At 39.7% G+C, this 19,011-nt stretch overlaps 2 protein-coding genes across 2 annotated transcripts in view; one reads left to right on the forward strand and one right to left on the reverse strand.

Annotated features, from left to right (window-relative positions):
- LOC133377335 (transcription factor btd-like) lies at positions 1-5,367 on the reverse strand. The gene is made up of 4 exons (XM_061611249.1): positions 5,298-5,367; positions 4,252-4,793; positions 3,519-3,701; positions 1-288 (listed from the first exon to the last, which is right to left on the reverse strand). Exons 1-4 carry the CDS (start codon positions 5,365-5,367, stop codon positions 217-219), a joined length of 867 nt encoding a protein of 288 aa, XP_061467233.1. The 3' UTR covers positions 1-216.
- TTC39C (tetratricopeptide repeat domain 39C) overlaps positions 4,325-19,011 on the forward strand; it is a 53,650-nt gene continuing 38,963 nt past the window's right edge. Inside the window, exon 1 of the mRNA XM_061597056.1 lies at positions 4,325-4,808. Coding sequence (XP_061453040.1) covers positions 4,669-4,808 — 140 coding nt within the window. The 5' untranslated portion in view covers positions 4,325-4,668. The remainder of the gene's footprint in view (positions 4,809-19,011) is intronic.

Raw genomic sequence — 19,011 nt, forward strand, 5'->3', positions numbered from 1 at the left:
TCCTTTGGGAGGAATGGCAGGATAAACATCATATTAATAACAATCTACATGTGTTGTGTATTCCTGGAGTTGTCTACTCAGAAGTAAGCCCCACTGACTTCAGTGACACTTGCTCCCAGATAAACATGTATAGGATTTCAGCCTTAGTCTGGATCCAACCCACTGCAATTAGGAAGATGTGCATTTTCCTGTTTTGTTTTCTGGATTAAACTGCAGTCACATGTTCACATTGAATTTGGGCCAAGGCTTGGCTTCACAATCTGCTTTGAAGTCCAGGCAGGTCTTGCCCTTGAAAGAAAGAGAGGGTAACTTCCTGGAACATATACAGAGTACCTTTCCTGCTCCACTGGATGCCTTCAGACATCTGGCTTTAGGGGGGAAGGCTTGTATGACAAGAGAAACAAGTATTAAGAAAACCTTTTCGACTTCTGTTCCCTACTGCAGCAATGCAGTTGGAAATCTAATGTAACATATTATTTATTGCAAGTCTCATTAGGATATTTTTGGTTCAGGAAACCATATATATTATGGGCACACTTGATAAATTGCTATAGGCACAGCACACAGTAGCATAATCATGATTTGTTTTACTCCAAGGACAAATTATAGATAAAATATACATCAAGTTTTTTTTTAAACTGACATTATAGTGAATATTTGGAAATAAATTTCAATTGCTTTCTAATGGACAATGCATTTTATAGCATATCATATTTAAACTCCTGGCAGGAACTATCCTACATATGTTTGTACAGTGATTAAAAATGTTAAACACTTTGTAAGTGTTAAATCCTTCTCTAGGATGCACACCTTAACATGGTGCAGGGGTTTGAGAGTGTCAAAGAAGCTGAGAGCAATGTTGTCAGGAGTCTAGACCAAGAGGTTAGACTCCTAGCAGGGTCACTCATGGTGGAATGGTCAAAGCTAAGACACCAGACTAAGATGCATTCAGACTCAGAGGAAGGCAATGGTAAACCACCTTTGAATACCTCTTACCATGAAGACCCTATGAACAGAGTATCCAAAAAACAATACGAGAGTGCTGGAAGATGAGACCCCCAGGTTAGATGGCACTCAATGAGCTACTGGGGAAGAACAATGGACAAATACAAGTAGCGCTGTGACTAATGATGCCACTGGGTCAAAGCTGAATGGAAGCCCAGAGGCCGATGTGCACAGATGTGAAAGAAGAGTTCATAGTTATATGATGTACACAATAGGAACATGGAATGTGAGAAGCATGAACCAGGAAAAGTTAGAAATTGTCAAGCAAGAAATGGAACACATTAACATTACAATACTTGGCGTGAGTGAATTAAAATGGATGGGAATGGGACACTTTCAATCAGGCTACAAAATATTTTATGCAGGAAATGAGAAATTAAGAAGACATGGGGTTGCTTTAATAATGAGAAGTAATGTAGCAAAAGCAATTAAGAGCTATAACGCAAGGTCTGAGCGAGTGATGTCAATCAGATTAAATAGGAAATCTATTAACATAAACATCATCCAAGTCTACACTCCAACAGCAAACACAGAAGAAGAGGAATTGGAGAGATTTTATGGAGAAGTACAGGAAGAAATAGATCACACACCAAAACAAGATGTTCTGATAATCATGGGGGATTGGACTGCAAAAGTAGGGAACAGAGAAGAACTAGAAATTGTGGGAAAGTGGGGCTTAGGAGATAGAAATGAAGCAGGAAAAAAACTTATTGAATTCTGTGAAGCCAATAATTTATTTCTTGCAAACACATTTTTCGAGCAACCAAAAAGACAAATATACACATGGACATGACCAAATGGTCAATATAGGAATCAAATTGATTATATAATTGGTAGCAGAAGATGGAGAAGTTCCATACTTTCTGCGAAAACAAGACCAGGAGGAGACTGCGGTACAGATCATGAACTGGTAATATCGAAAATTAGAGTAAAGCTAAAGAAGAAGAACAAAGCAATCATAATGCCAAAATACAATTTAAATAACATCCCAGAAGAATATATAGATCAAATAAGGAACAGATTTGAGGCTTTAAACTTAGTTGATAGAGAACCAGAAGAACGACGGATTGATGTCAGACACATTATCAGGGAAGAATGTAAAAAGACAATAACTCTAGTTAAAAAGAAAGAAAGACCTCAATGGATGACTGACAAAACTCTTAAAATGGTTTCGGAGAGAAGGAAAGCAAAAGAAAACAGAAACACTGTGAGAACCAGTAATTTTAGAATGTGAGGTGAAAGATGCCCTTAAAATAATTGGAAGAAACAAATCACCAGGAACAGGTGGCATACCAATAGAGTTGCTACAAGCTACTGAGCCTGGATCTGTCCAACTTTTAACAAAAATTTGTCAACAAATATGGAAAACTAAACAATGGCCCACAGACTGGAAGAGTTCCATATACATCCCAATTCCAAAGAAAGGGGATCCCCGGAAATGGAGTAATTATCGAACTATTGCCTTAATATCCCATTCAAGTAAAGTAATGCTCAAGATTCTACAACAAAGGCTCTTACCATATATGGAGCGAGAAATGCCAGATGTCCAAACTGGATTTAGAAAGGGAAAAGGCACCAGTGATCATATTGCAAACATAAGTTGGATAATGGAACGGACCAAGGAATTTCAGAAGAAAATCACCCTGTGCTTTATAGATTATAGCAAAGCCTTTGACTGTATAGATCATGAAAAACTATGGAATGCATTAAAAGAAATGGGGGTGCCACAGCTTCTGATGCAAAACCTATACTCTGGACAAGAGGCTACTACACAATATGGAGAAACTGACTGGTTCCTAATCGGAAAGGATATGAGACAGGGGTGTATTTTATAACCCTATTTGTTTAATCTATACGCAGAACATATCATACAGAAAGCAGGATTGGACCAAGATGAAGGAGGTGTGAAAGTTGGAGGGAGAAATAACAGTAGTGTAAGATATGCAGACAATACCATGCTACTAGCAGAAACCAGTAATGATTTGAAATGAATGCTTGTGAAAGTTAAAGAGAAATGCACAAAAGTAGGACTACAGCTAAACATCAAGAAGACAAAAGTAATGGCAACAGAAGATTTATGTAACTTTAAAGTTGACAACGAAGACATTGAACTTGTCAAGGATTACAATACCTTGGCACAGTCATTAACCAAAATGGACACAATAGTCAAGAAATTTAGGTGGCTAGGACTGGGGAGGGCAGCTGTGAGAGAACTAGAAAAGATCCTCAATGCAGAGATGTATCACTGAACACTAAAGTCAGGATCATTCAGACCATGGTATTCCTGATCTCTGTGTATGGATGTGAAAGCTGGACAATGAAGAAAGTGGATAAAAGAAAAATCAGCTCATTTGAAATGTGGTGTTGGAGGAGAGCTTTGCGGATATCATGGACTGCGAAAAAGACCAATAATTGGGTGTTAGCATAAATTAAACCAGAACTATCATTAGAAGCTAAAATGATGAAACTGAGTTTATCATAGTTTCGACACATAATGAGAAGACACGACTCACTAGAAAATACAATAATGCTGGGGAAAACAGAAGGGAGTAGAAAAAGAGGAAGGCCAAACAAGAGATGGATTGATTCCATAAAGGAAGCCACAGGCCTGAACTTGCAAGATCTGAACAGGGTGGTTCACGACAGATGCTGTTGGAGGTTGCTGATTCATAGGGTCGCCATAAGTCGAAATCAACCTGAAGGCACATAACAACAAGTGTTAAATAATAATCCTTCTTTATGGCTGCAGTGTTAAGCACTTTAACTGGGGACAATCCTATTGCTGATTTTAATATCAATATTGATTTTTTAACTTTTTATGTTGTTAGTCACCTTGTGACTGGGAATCTTTGTAATTGAAAGGCAGGGTTTAAGTGTTTTCAACAAACATATATATATATATCTGAAATCAGTGAAACTTCTCCGCAAACATGCACTGGAGGATTGGGCTGTATAACTAGAAAGTAGGATGACTAGATGGAACTTCCATTTTCAGCAGCAGCCTACATCTAAATATCACATGCTGGAGCCCAAAGAGGGCTGTACTGTTTTAACCAGCACTGGAAACACAATGCTGCATTAAACAGACCATTCAACCATCTCTCTGGATGTTTAAGGAGGGAAGTTAATATAAAACTTACTGTTAATAGAAACCTTATATTAACTGCCCCCCCTTTTCTTTTCATTTTTTTAAGAGAAGCAACCATCATCTTTCCGCACCCCCTAGAAGAGCAAATAGGAACTCACAAAGGGGTCCCGCCCAAGATTTCTCCACTGGGAAGCGAGAACAGCCACTCCAAGCAGGTACCAACCAGCACTCTGGGCAACGGCTTCAGCGCCAGTGCTACGCAGGCTTACGCAGTCCTGCGCAGGCGCGCCAGCGGCAAGCCCTAAAGGGCTGCGGAGTCCCTCGTAACCGGCCGCGCAACTCACAGCGGCTGACATTGGCGGCTGCGGGAGCACAGAAAAGCGGTTGGCGCTGGCGCTGGCGCTGCCGCCACCGAGGGAGGGACAGGGGAAGGTTGACGCTGCCTGGGAGGGTGGGCAGGAGCGAGCGAGGGAGTCTCGGCTTTGTTGTGCTGCTTTTTCCTCTCTGCCCGTGGAGGCTGAGCGCCGTGCAGGAGGACGGAGCCTGCTGGGCGGGTCTCCCACCTGCCCATTGCTATGGCCGGCTCCGAGCAGGACGGCGACACCGGAGAGGCGTCGCCTCTGCCCATCGAGGACTCCGAGTTGGCGCTGGCCGGGATCAATATGCTGCTTAACAATGGCTTCCGGGAGTCTGACCAGCTCTTCAGGAAATACAGGTACCCACCATCTCTCCACCCCCCTGCAAATCCCGCTCGGCTATGGGTGGCAGGGCTGGATTTTGAGCCAGGTCTTAGCCCCGGAGCAGTTTCCAATGCCGGCGGCGCGTGGTTGTGAAATAACCAGAAGCGGGGTTTTCTCAGCGATCTCAAAGTGAGCGCGGAATTATTAATATTGTATAAGAAGGTCCCAGCCCCAATGACCGTGCCGTCTAAATTGGGCTACATGAGAGACTGTTTATGGATAATGGAAGGGACTGTTATTCAGCCTAAATTTAAGCTCTTTCTCTCTCCCCCCCCCTTTCCTTTTTGGAATTTAACTCTTAGATGGCTTTGATTACATGACTTCCCATCAGAAATACTTCTCCTCTCTCTGTTGCCACCCTAGCATGTGCAGTTGCTCTCAAGGATCTTGTGCTCTTCCTTTGTTGTCCTTGCTTTTGTTATCCTCAGTGCTCCACCTAGGGCTTAACTTGGGCTGCTGCTCACCCTGGAAGTGCTTTTTAATGCCAGTGCTCTGCCCTGGAGTATTTGAGGTAATAGCAGTGCTCCTGAGCATGTTCGAAGTGATATGCGTTTCCCATGCCCCCCCATTTAGAATTCTTGGATAGAGTTTCCAAATTAAATAAATGCCTGCTGTTTCTTTGATTTCTGAATTCTACTGAACAACATCACACCTCCATGTTATACCTTAATTAATTTGGAATAACACCTGTCACTACAATAACACCATACTATAACTAATGCATCTTAGGATCTTCCTTTTTTCACCACATATGTATTTCACTGATGTGATTGTGTAGCAGAATGGTTTTATACCCTGAGGGCTAAACAGTGCCAGATCATAATTATAGACTCCAAACTGATCTTATGCCATTGCATTTCTGATTCCTTTTCTGTGTCTTGTCCCTTGCTTTGAATGCTTGAAATGGAAATGGACTGCCTTCAAGTGGATCCCGATTTATGGCAACCCTATGAATAGGGTTTTCATGGTAAGCAGTATTCAGAGGGGGTTTACCATTGCCTTCCTCTGAGGCTGAGAGGCAGTGACTGGCCCAAGGTCACCCAGTGAGCTTCATGGCTGTGTGGGGATATATATATATGTGCACAATAAGCTATGGTTAGTGGTGAAGGAAGGAAGTCCTTTGCACATACTTGAAGGTGCTCAATAACTTTACAGAGATCAGCACTGAATCTTGGCATTAGAAATCAGGACCTGCTTTTAAACTCCAGTTAGGCACTGGTTGAAAGGGAGTTGCTGCTGCTTCTGCCCAGGAAGACATTGGGCATCTTCAACCCAACACTGCAGCTGTGCAAACTTCATTCATATATATGGGGCTTGTGTAAAAGCTCCACTAGCATAGACTGAGATCACACAACAGGAATTCTTTGATGGAATGTGTTTTGTGGTGATCGGTCTTATACCTGTAGTAATGTATGTGGAGAGCAAGTAGCACTCTGACTGAAACTAACATTACTTCCATACTAAAGTTCTGCAGAAAGATAATGCCACAGCCACACTTAAATCAGTGAGAAGCAGAATTAAAATGGAAGGTCTACACAACACTTAATATAATGCTATATTACCTATCAGTACCCTTCCCCTTAAACATGATCTTTTTGTAATATTTATTCACAAGCAAAGGCCCCTTCCAAGTTTTTTAGGGTTAATTAAAAGCTTCCTGTTTGAAGGCTTTGTTCCTTTTTTTGGCTCCTATTGAGTGCAGCAGTGGGATTACTGATGAATAGCCTCTTAATTGCCCCTTCAGTAGCTTCACTTAATTACCCCTTATCTATTCCAGTGATTTTTAATTAGCAATTCCCTCTCATAAATTTTTCTTTTCCTATTTTATTTTATGCAAAAATGGAAAGAGAATTATGAGAGGAAATTCCTAATTAAAATACTGTCTTGACTACCATCTCTAGGAACAGGAACCATTGCCAGTGCTTCGCAGGAAGTAATAAAGGGGCAGAACCTGCAAGCAGGTTACTGATTGAATGTACAGGTGTTTTGAAAAGCCTCAAGAGTGTTTCACTTATCCACACTAGACAGTCTGGTGATGCATTTGGGTTTAAATATTATTTTTGAAAGTGGCACAAATCAGATGTAAGAAACATGGGAAGACAACAGAACTCATTCTAGAATACAGTGGTTTGCAATTGCATTGTCTGGGTCTTCCATGAAAAGGGGAGAGAACAAAGGATGGCAATTCCAGAGAAACTGATTAATGTGTAAGCATTGTAACAGCCAAGTGCATATAGGTGTTTCAGCAGAAGCCACCTTCTCTTCCTAGCAAATAACTAAGGGTCTCCTTATGGCTCCTTCCTCATTTTGGGTAATTTCCCTATGCTGTGTTACCTCTCCCCTCATTAGTTGGCATATAATAATCACTGTCCATTCAAACACTTCCCCCCCCATAGTTTTTCTCCATCTGCACCACATGCACAGACCAAATTTATATCCCCCACAACAGTTTCATCAAAAACTTTTTATAGACTTGAATAAGCATTAAGTGAAGTAGGTTGTAAAAATACTTCCAGGTACTCTTCACAAACACTAGTGTGATGACCCCCTTCATTCAAACAGTATGACATAGGAGAGATGAATGCAATTGAGAATTACTGGAGGCAGTATGCCTGTGAATACCAGAGCAATTAAAATTATCCAGAGGCTGGAGCAGCTCCCTCTTGAGGAAAGGTTGCAACGTTTGGAACTTGTTGGTTTTGGAAAAAGGCGAGCAAAACACTGCAGAGGTGTATAAGATTCTGCATGTAAGGGGAGGGGGTAGGGAAATATTTTTCTCTCACTCTTACAATACTAGAACTCAGGGCCATCCAGTGAAGCTGAATGTTGGAAAATCAGGACACACAGAAGAAAGTACTTTTGCGCATAGTACATAGTTGCTATGGATTTCACGCCCACACAGTGTGGTGATGGCTACCAACTTGGAGGGCTTTAAAAAAGGATTGCACAAATTCATGGTGGATGAGGCTGTCAGTGGCTGTTAGCCACAATGGCTTTGTTCTCCCTCCATTGTCAGAGGCAGGGGCGTCTTTGTGGGTTTCCCATAGGCATTGTGTTGTCTGCTGTTGGAACAGGATGCTGGACTAAATGGGCCGTTGGTCTAGTCCAGCAGGGCTCTTATGTTCTTATATAAAGAATGTACTATGTATTGCATTCTGTAGTTTGCATCTTAAATGGTCAGACTTCCTTCTTCATGTGTTCATAAGATATAATTAGGTGCTCCACCACCATCACCCCAAAATAAAACACAGCATAATTGAAACTCTGCACTGCTGCTCTTCTTCTGAGCCTTTCAAAAGCCCCTCGTACTGGGAATTCATTGGTTCTTCTCTCACTAGAGCCACTAGAGCGTGCATTACAGTTGACCTCGCTTACCTTGCCTCCCTACATGAACTTCCCAATGACTGTACTACCCTTCTCCTTGCTTCCCCTCTTGAAGTGGCCACTGCACAGTGAGACTTCACATTACAATGGCTTATTTGTTTTATCTCCTTACCTGTCTGTATTTCTTATATTCAACCCAGTTCACTCGTCTCCCCACTACTAAATATTTGCTGGGCTCCAGGGACAGCTGCTACTCTAGTATTTAATGTTTAAAATGGGGAATGGTGAGAATTTCCAGGCTGTCCAGTAGTCATGCCACATATCCTGGAAAACTTTGCCACTAATCTAAGGCCAGATGTACTGTATGTGGTGGCTAATGACCGTTTGTTGGTGAGAATGAGGAACTCTGCACTTGCGCAGGGACGCTGATGGCATATCTGAATTCATCTCCCTCCCCTCTCCACCAATGAGTATCCACCTGGATCTGGGAGATATTGATGACTTGCACTGTTAACTGGGCAGTCAGTGCTCCCTGCTACAATTCATTTAGAGAGCGGTATTACCATATTGTGCTCAGGCTCTTCTTTCATAGTTGAGGATAAATTCCAGGAAATGCCGCTGCTGGTGATCATTTACCACCTGATTCTCACTCCTACCCCATCTTGCTCCTTACCGGCTAATTCAGTGGAATGCTTTTTTTTATTCCAGGCACTTTCTAGCCTTTTGCCCCAATTCCATTCTTCCTGCCCCCCGCCCCCCAAAAGTTGTCTGGCAATAGTCTGGGTCTCATGTCCTTTATGTAGCCAATTTTCAATTTGGTTTCTTGTCATACAAGGTAATGTTTGCTGTTAACACTAGTATTTTGCCTTCTTGCAGCATTAAGGACAATGTGAATTGGGTTCCCAGGCATCCTCCCATCTGACTTTGGTTTATTAACTACCTTTGTAGATATAATTACATCAAGTACCTTAAGACCATTCATTGGTTCAGAAATTCCTTTCTTGCATTGCTCTACGTTTGAGATGCTGAAGCAGGAGGAGGGCTGTTTTGACCTCAGTACTTCTAGAGTTGGGACTCATTTCTTGAAATGGAGAAGCAACTGTCATAAAATTCCTTGTTAATCTTGCTTTGATGACCATTCATCTCACATTGATTTATTTATTACTTATTATTTTATTTTATTATTTGATTTATATCCTGCCCTTCCTCCCAGTAGGAGCCCAGGGCGGCACTTAGTTGATGAGGCACCTGGACAGCCACATGTCAGATATGCTTTGGATTCCTGCATTGAGCAGGGGATTGGACTTGATGGCCATATAGGCCCCTTCCGACTCTGATTCTAGGGTTCTGTGATGCTAATTACCTGTGTAGTTCTATAATATGATGGCTGTCTCATAGTATTGTCTCTGGTATTGCCAGTCATGCTTATTGTCTGCTCTATTCTGCTCTGAGGAAGCTTTGTTATTTCTGCTCACTGACAGTGTCTGTTCTTTCCTGCAAGCTCATTTAGTACTCCTGTGTTGCACCTGGGTAAGCAGGCCTGTGATCAGCCATTTGCCACCTGCATGAATGGCTGTGCCATCTCCACATCACTGAGGCTATCTCCCACTTCTCCTCTCTATTCACTCTCCAGTCTTTCACATAACCCTCTTGTTTTTTCTCTCTCTGTTTCCTCCCACTCTACCAGCATGACTAAGATCACATCCGCATCATTTCTTTTATTCTACCTCGATTCTACTGAAGAGAGAGAAGCTTAAACACACATGCTGTGTATCTTCTTAATGAGAGCACTTTCTTGCATTCTGCAACATTCGGGGGAAGAGCGCTGTCATCTTGTTAACATTCCTTTTCTTTCAGTTTGGTAGAGCAGATTATCTGTTTAGTTGACTTTTTCCCTTTCCCATTTTTCACTTTTGCTAACTAAAGTAAGTTTTGGTACATGTCCTAAAATGTGAAGAAATAGATCCTTTTCCCTGATTTGAAAATACTCACATGGAAGTGTTTTCTGCTGAAGGCAATGAGATTTATTTCAGAGCAACCATCCTTAAGTTCATACCTGGTCCTTTCTGTTTCTGACTTCTTCTTTGTAGCTGAGACCTATCCCAGTCTGCATCTGTGTCAGAATTGTTTAATATGTTTTGTAATGTTTTTAACCCTTTTTAAGGTTGTTTTTTTAAATGTTTTTAATGCTGTTTTGTTTTAATATATTTTAAGATCTGTTTTTATGATGTTTTAAAGTGTTTTAGTGCTTTGTTTGCCACCCTGGGCTCCTGCTGGGAGGAAGGGCGAGATACAAAGCAAATAATTAAATAATAATAGTGTATGGACCAGCAAAAATACACTTGTTAATCTTCCTCCATACCATATTGATTTTAGTTAGTTCTGATTTGTTTATTAGATATATATTTCATTCCTCTTCGATCATGTAGCTCAAGTCCATATATGTCAGGTTCCTAATGCTCTCTTATTCAGGCATTGACCAGATCCTTCAGCTTTAGTATGGTGGCTGCATTACAGGATTTCCGATCATGGATCTTGAAACTGATCACATGCATGTTCTTGCAGAAAAACACTTCTTTGTCTTCAGAACCATCCCATTTAGCTTTTATCATTTATCTCAAAAAAGAAATACCATAGTGGTTTCCTTAATTAGAGATGTGAAGGGCCAGAAAAAAACACAGAAAAATTCAGGGGGAAACGTTGTTTGTGTTTTTTCCCCTGAAAAATGGGGGGGGGGGCAGCGACAGAAATTCCCTGCCCTCCCATTATTTTCAATTTTTTTTCCTGGCCTTCATATCTCTGTCCTTGACTTTGGAACTCACTATCCACTTCAGTTCAGCAGGTGCTCACCTTGCTGCTTTTAGACAAAAATCAAATGCTTTTTTAAAAAAAAAAAAAGCTTATCTAGTGTAAAGGAATCTGATTTTTTGCTGATCTCATTACTGTTGCTGACTGAATCGCTTTATTTTGTAATATCATATTTAGGATACCAGGTTAATCAAATCATAACTGGGCTGGGGCGAATGGGTGCAAAGGATAAGGCTAGGAGAGTATTTGGAGGGTATGGGTGAACAATCCATGACTTGTTTTGGCCTCCATTTATTTGAAGGACATAGATGTTTTGGCCTTATATTTTACTGAATTTTGACATGTGTATATAAAGCATGCTAACTAATATCAGACATCCTTATAAGAATAGAGTTGCTATGCAAATATTTTCCAGCAAGTAAAAAACAAATTCTTCTTGTATTCTGTAGCAAAATAATATATTTGCTCCCATTTCTGATGTTTCCATTGCACAAAATATTTCTTAATATTTTAAAGAATGAGATCAGATCATGGATTTATTCTTCTGTGATCTTCATTGCTGCCCTGGGCTCCTTCTGGGAGGGAGAGTGGGATAAAAATTTTAAGAATAATAATAAATAATGCAAAGACAATATGCATACTCTTTTTATGATGGAGGTACAAAGGAGTATAAACCTGTTTTTACAAACATATACATCAGCCTTATTAGAGTTGCAGCTCATGGCCTTCAAGGTGTATTTTGTGGTCTGGCAGGTTCTTGATTGCACCCTGGCTTTTACCTTGGAAGAGCAGTAAAAGTAGATGGATATTGAACACCTGGTGTTCTGCTGTGCCTGCTTGGTAGGATGCTGGTCTAACATATTTCCTTTAAGACAAACAGTGCTTCTTTAGGTTTTATTTATTTATTTATTTATTTATTTATTTTATTTATATACCGCCCTAAGCCCGAAGGCTCTCTGGGCGGTGTACAAAAAGATAAAAACAAGCAATGTATAAATACAATAAATACAATAAATAAAAAAACAAAACAAACAAATAATAAAGAAACCAAACAACATCCAGAATACAAAATAATAATGAAAATGCTATTAAAGCACACTTTAAAATGCCTGGGAGTATAAAAAGGTTTTCACCTGGCGCCGAAAAGATAGTAGCGTCGGCGCCAGGCGCACCTCATCAGGAAGGCTGTTCCACAGTTCGGGGGCCACCACGGAAAAGGCCCTGGTTCTAGTCACCACCCTCCGAGCTTCTCAATGGGATGGCACCCGGAGGAGGGCCTTAGATGTTGAGCGCAGTGTCCGGGTAGGTTCATATTGGGAGAGGCGTTCCACCAGGTATTGCGGTCCCATGCCGTGTAGGGCTTTATAGGTCAAAACCAGCACTTTGAATCTAGCCCGGAAACAAATAGGAAGCCAGTGCAGATGGGCCAGAACAGGTGTTGTATGAGCAGACCTTCTGGTCCGCGTCAGCAGTCTGGCCGCTGCATTCTGCACTAGCTGTAGTTTCCTAACAGTCTTCAAGGTTGTTGGTCTCTGTTTGAGAATATTCTAAGAATTCTGTTCATCAAAAAGAGGGAAACATCATTACATTGATATCTGAGAAAGTTGTTATGCAGACTTGAGTCTATATAGCTACTTCACATATGATTTCATATTGAATTTGTTTCTTTGAGGAAACTAATCTGATTTTAAACTGGTGTATGTAGCTTTAGAACGACTATGATAACTAAATCACACTTTCTGTCAACTTCAGATAAAAAGTCCAAATTGTTTGCATGAAAAGTTACTAAATGGTTGGACAGTTTCATAAATCATAATAATCACACACAGGAGTGCTGCTATTGATAACATGCATACATCTGCTCATAAGTCAGGGGCATATAAAATATGTGAGCAGGTCTTTGATGTAAGTTTGACTCATGAACAGAAGTTAGGTGCAGAGCTTGGAAAAGTTACTTTTTGAACTACAACTCCCACCAACCCAATCCAGTGGCCATGCTGGCTGGGGCCGATGGGAGCTGTAGTTCAAAAAAGTAACTTCCAAGCTCTGGTTATGTGTGAATCATTCCTACATTATCACTTCCAGGACAGACTTCGTGAAACAATAAAAACTTCAAATGTGGGAAGTGGCCTTTCTGTTCTAAAGTTGGGGGGGGTGTTGTTGTATTTAGATCAGTGAATAGTATATATACAAATGAGGAATTATAACCTTTCAGTTGATCTTTGTTGAGAAAAATAATTTTGTATAGCTCTTCTGGAACTCTGTCTACCAGCACTGTGAATAAAGGTCAGGAAAAATTTTCTCCTACTCTGTGAACCTCAAGGGTGGAAACTAACATTGCCTGCTAAGGGCAGGAAGAAATGATACCTCAATTTTCTCCTGTGAAGTTACTGAGTATCAGCAACTGCTTCAGTGTGTTGCAAATAGCATCTTATTTGAATAGAAGATCCAGTCTGTGTTAATGCTAATCTAGGCTCTACTAACTGGAAAGGGAAATAAAAAGGTATCTTGGGGATGGCAGCTGTTTGTTACGGCCTACTTTCAGTTGTAAAGGAAGTGATGGAAAGTATTAATCAGCATTTGCTAACTGTGGTTGGATGGAACAAAGGACACAAAGTGCATGTTTAGCAGGATGGTTTTCTAGAGTCCTAGCTCTCCCTCTCCCCCCCCCCCCAGTGATTTTTACCTGGGTTTTCTGACTTACCAGCCAGATATGAAAGTTCATACCCAAGGAAAGATGACTAATGAAGAAATTGTATATAGAAGAATATAAGTCAAATTGCATAACGATAGTTACAAGCATCTTCTTGGCTGTGAAAATAGTTTACTACTTGAATGAATTTCACCCCATCTTGTGAGATATGATTTTGTCATAGCTAGTCACTCACTGCTGCACTACAGTCTTTTAACTAATTCTGGTCTGAGAGGCGTAGTGAGTGGTGGAAAAAGAGGAGTTCATGATCTTTGGAACTCTGTAATGAATGCAGCTGGAAGATGAAAGAAAAAGTAAAAACTGAGTGAGGGGCTATTAAATTATTGATATTGATGTAGACATTTCTATACTGCTTTTTTAGTGCCTATCGAAATTGCAGTGCATGAAACTGCCAATGTTTGAAGTTATTTTTTTCTCCACAGACATAATGGAAGAAGTTATAGATGAGGAGTAACATGTGCTTAGCCTGCAGGAACATGAACAAACATATGAATGAGGATTCTTTAAGTGATGGAGCAAGGAGAGAGGCTTCTGAGAGTTAGATACAAGGCTGCTGCCTGTCAGGGCATTGAACTCACTTTTGTAAAACAGCTGGGAAATTTCATAGGAAATTTCTCTGGGTCATAGCAGGAAGTGGTGGATGTCCTGAACCTTTAAGCCTCTCCAAAGTTGACTGAAATAACTGACAGCTTGGAGAATGCAATAATGTAAAAAGGCTTGTTAAATATGAAGATAAACTCTTAACTGAGTAGTTGAGCATCAAAACAAGAACAGAATTAAAGCATTTAATTAAAGTAGTTTTGAGTGTCTGGCTCTTCCTACAGAGCTATCCAGTGTCCTTGCAATTCATTCTCTCTTTCAAAGTCTCCTGGCAGTAACAGAATCACACCTGGCTCTACTTTTTGTCTTTCACATTTTTCAATTCCTGATAAACATTCTTTTGTTACCTTCATTTATTCTCTTCACAATTGTATCCCCCTCTTTTCTTATTCCTATCATTGTTCAATATTGCACCTTAGCGTACAGTGCTGTTTAATGTCTTCTGATAAGTGTAACTCATTGCTAACAAAGTGAGTAAATAGCTGCATATCCTAATGGAGAATGTACAGATCAGGATTCTTTCATGTGATTGAGATGCACACCTTAACGTGGTGAGGGGGTTTGAGAGTGTTGAAGAAGCTAAGAGCAATGCCGTCAGGAGTCTAGACCAAGAGGCTAGACTCCTAGCAGGGGCACCCAAGGCGGAATGGTCAAAGCTGAAACACCAGACTAAGATGCATCCAAACTCAGAGGAAGGCAATGGTAAACCACCTCTGAATATCTCTTACCACTAAAACCCTATGAACAGAGTATACAATATGCAACATGAGATAGTGCTGGAAGATGAGACCCACAGGTCAGAAGTCACTCACCAAGCTACTGGGGAAGAACAAAGGACAAGTATGAGTAGCACTGTGACTAATGATGCAGCTGGGTCCAAGCCAAAAGGAAGTCCAGAGGCTGATGCACACAGAGGCGAAAGGAGAGTTTGGAGTTGTATGATGCACACAATAGGAACATGGAATGTGAGAAGCATGAACCAGGGAAAGTTAGAAATTGTCAAGCAAGAAATGGAACACATCAACATTACAATACTTGGTGTGAGCGAACTAAAATGGACGGGAATGGGACTTTTTCAATCAGGCAACTACAAAATATTTTACGCAGGAAATGAGAAATTAAGAAGACGTGGGGTTGCTTTAATAGTGAGAAGTGATGTAGCAAGAGCAATTAAGAGCTGCAAAGCAAGGTCTGAGAAGAGTTATATCAATGAGATTAAATGGGAAACCTATCAATATAACAATCATCCAAGTCTATGCTCCAACGGCAAACACGGAAGAAGAGGAGTTGGAGAGATTTTATGCAGAAGTACAGGAAGAAATTGATCACATACCAAAACAATATGTGCTGATAATCATGGGGCACTGGAATGCAAAAGTAGGGAACAGAGAAGAACTAGGAATTGTGGGTTAATGGGGCTTAGGAGACAGAAATGAGGCAGGAGAAAGACTTACTGAATTCTGTGAAGCCAATAATTTGTTTCTTGCAAACACATTTTTTGAGCTACCAAAAAGACGACTGTACACATGGACATCACCAAATGGTCAATATAGGAATCAAATTGATTATATAATTGATAGCAGTAGATGGAGAAGTTCCATACTTCCTGTGAAAACAAGACCAGGAGCAGACTGTGGTACAGTTCATGAACTGGTCATATTGAAAATCAGAATAAAGAAGACCAACAAAGCACTCATAATGCCAAAATACAATTTAAATAACATCCCAGAAGCATATAAAGATCAAATAAAGAACAGGTTTGAGGCTTTAAACTTAGTTGAAAAAGAACCAGAAGAACTATGGAATGAAGTCAGAGACGTTATGGGGGAAGAATGCAAAAAGACAATACCTCTAGTTAAAAAGAGAGAAAGACCTCAATGGACGATTGAAGAAACTCTTAAAATGGTTAAAGAGAGAAGGACAGCAAAAGAGTAGGGATGTTGAATAATCAACAGGGGAACACAGTGACTGACCGAGATGAAATATAAGGAAGATGGAAGCAATACACTGAATAACTCTATAAAAGAGATGCAAGGATGACAGATTCGTTCACGGAGGTACCATATGATGAAGAACCAGAAATTTTAGAATGTGAGGTGAAAGCTGCTCTTAAAATACTCAGAAGAAACAAATCACCAGGAACAGATGGCATACCAATAGAGTTGCTACAAGCTACTGAGCCTGGATCTGTCCAACTTTTGACAAAAATCTGTCAAGAAATATGGAAAACTAAACAATAGCCCACAGACTGGAAGAGTTCCATATACATCCCAATTCCAAAGAAAGGGGATCCCAGAGAATGCAGTAATTATCAAACTATTGCCTTAATAACCCATTCAAGTAAAGTTATGCTCAAGATTCTACAACAAAGGCTCTCACCATATATGGAGCAAGAAATGCCAGACGTCCAAGCTGGATTTTGAAAGGGAAGAGGCACTAGACATCATATCACAAACATACGTTGGATAATGGAACGGACCAAGGAATTTCAGAAGAAAATGACCCTGTGCTTTATAGATTACAGCAAAGCCTTTGACTGCGTAGATCATGAAAAACTATGGAATGCTTTGAAAGAAATGGGGGTGCCACAGCATCTGATTGTCCTGATGCACAATCTATACTCTGGACAAGAGGCTACTGTAAGGACAGAATATGGAGAAACTGATTGGTTCCCCATCAGAAAGGGTGTGAGAAAGAGGTGTATTTTATCACCCTATTTAATCTATATGCAGAACATATACAGAAAGCAGGATTGGACCAAGATGAAGGAGGTGTGAAAATTGGAATGAAGAAATATCAATAATTTAAGATATGCAGATGATACCATACTTCTAGCAGAAACCAGTAATGACTTGAAATGAATGCTGATGAAAGTTAAAGAGGAAAGCACAAAAGCAGGACTACAGCTGAACGTCAAAAAGACTAAAGTAATGACAACAGAAGATTTATGTAACTTTAAAGTTGACAATGAGGACATTGAACTTGTCAAGAATTATACACGAGAGTGGCTGTATACTATAGCCAGCGTGGGTTTTTCGCATTCTGCAATGTTAAATTGAAAATACCCCCATGCCATTCTGATGCTTCCCATAAGCTCATTTCAAAACAAAACCTTACAAAACTTATAGTACTGAACTCAGAAACACTTGCTTAACAACCCTCTCAATTTTCATGGCGATACACAAAGCAGTCAGAGAGCATAGAGAGTTCAACGTCTAAAAAGAGAGGAAAAAACCTCAGAGCCCTTTTGGACTTTTTTCTCTGAGAGTTCTCATAATCTGTTGAAATTCATTAAAAATCAGCCATATTCACAGAGTACCTGTAATCCTAATACTTTTTTTTTTTACAATAATTTTTATTCAAATTTTCATAAAACATACAAAACAAAATCATAAAACATTCAAAGACAAAAAACAAAACAAAACAAAAATGATTAAACAAAAAAATAAAATGTTGACTTCCCATTTGTCGCAGATCAAATCAGTTATAGGTCTACAATATATAACAATCCTGTCTCTTAAATTATATTATAAAATCACTTTCCTCCAGTAGTTACCTTAATTAATCATCAAATCTCATAAACATTACTTTATTCTTTCCACAAAAAGTCAAAGAGAGGTTTCAATTCTTTAAGAAATATATCTATCAATTTTTCTCCTAATAAACATGTCGATTAATCCATCTCGTTAATAATAATAATAATCTTATTGTCATAACCATAGTCCAAATAAACATATCGATTAATCCATCTCATCAAAATCTGTTCGGTCCAATAATTTCAATAGCCATTATTCCATTATCCATATTAATTCCATCTTCCATCTTCAATAGTCCTGTTAAGTCCAGTAATTTCAGTGTCCAATCTTCCATTATCAGTATTCCATAATAATCTTGCTGTCATAACCATAGTCATATAATAAGAGTCTGATGGGAATTTCCTCTATCCCAAATATTTTCTTGCCATCAATTCTGAATAAGTTGCTGAAATATTGTTGTAAAGTCATATCTCTGTTCTTCTTTTTTACAAAATGCACTGGCTCATCTCTTGAGAGTTTTTCCATTGTCACATGGCTGCAGTTAATTCCATAGATTTTCTCTATATCAAGCTCCATCACGTCATTCCAGTCCAGAAGATTATCCAAGCCATTGATAACTTTATCTCTAATATCTTCATTAATTTCTTCAGAGATAACGTTAAATTCCAAACAGTAGATTTTATTTCTAATATCCATAAACTCCAGATCTTTTTCCAATTCCACATTTGTTCCAATCTCCAGGGCTTGTATCTTCCCTTTATTTTTTCTTTTCTCATCTCTGATCTCATTCTCCTCTCTCACAGGATCCCCTATTTCTTTAAGCTCCTGCGTCATTTTGCTCAGTTCAGTTTTCAGCTCCTTACTGCCCTGTCGCAGGGTTTGTTTCGTTATCTCAGTCTCATCCATTATTTTCTGAAACATAATTACTTCCAGATTCTCAGCCACTTTCTTGATTGCCATTTTTAAAACTACCAAAACAAAACAAAACAAAAATAAAGAAGAACCACTTCTTATTTCAGCAACAATTGGGTTAATATTCCAGGCTTGATGACATCACAGTATAAACAGAGCAGCCTGCCTTATCTCTCTATGTTCAAGAATACAAAACAAATTTAGTTCCCAGCATCAAAACAGTTAGTGGCGTCGTGAAGAAGCAGATTCGTCAAAATAAAATAGACCAAAAAGAGAATAGTCCCA

Source organism: Rhineura floridana, chromosome 1, assembly GCF_030035675.1.
Source record: "Rhineura floridana isolate rRhiFlo1 chromosome 1, rRhiFlo1.hap2, whole genome shotgun sequence".
NCBI lineage: Eukaryota > Metazoa > Chordata > Lepidosauria > Squamata > Rhineuridae > Rhineura > Rhineura floridana.

Coding starts and splice junctions, on each gene's coding strand:
- LOC133377335 (XM_061611249.1), bottom strand. CDS start 5,367: ATGCTCAGGAGCACTGCTATTACCTCAAATACTCCAGGGCAGAGCACT. Junction 3,702..4,251: donor ATCTTGGGCGGGACCCCTTT/GTGAGTTCCTAT, acceptor ATGTGCCTTCAG/GTTGATTTCGACTTATGGCG. Junction 289..3,518: donor CAGCATTATTGTATTTTCTA/GTGAGTCGTGTC, acceptor CTTTCTTTCAAG/GGCAAGACCTGCCTGGACTT.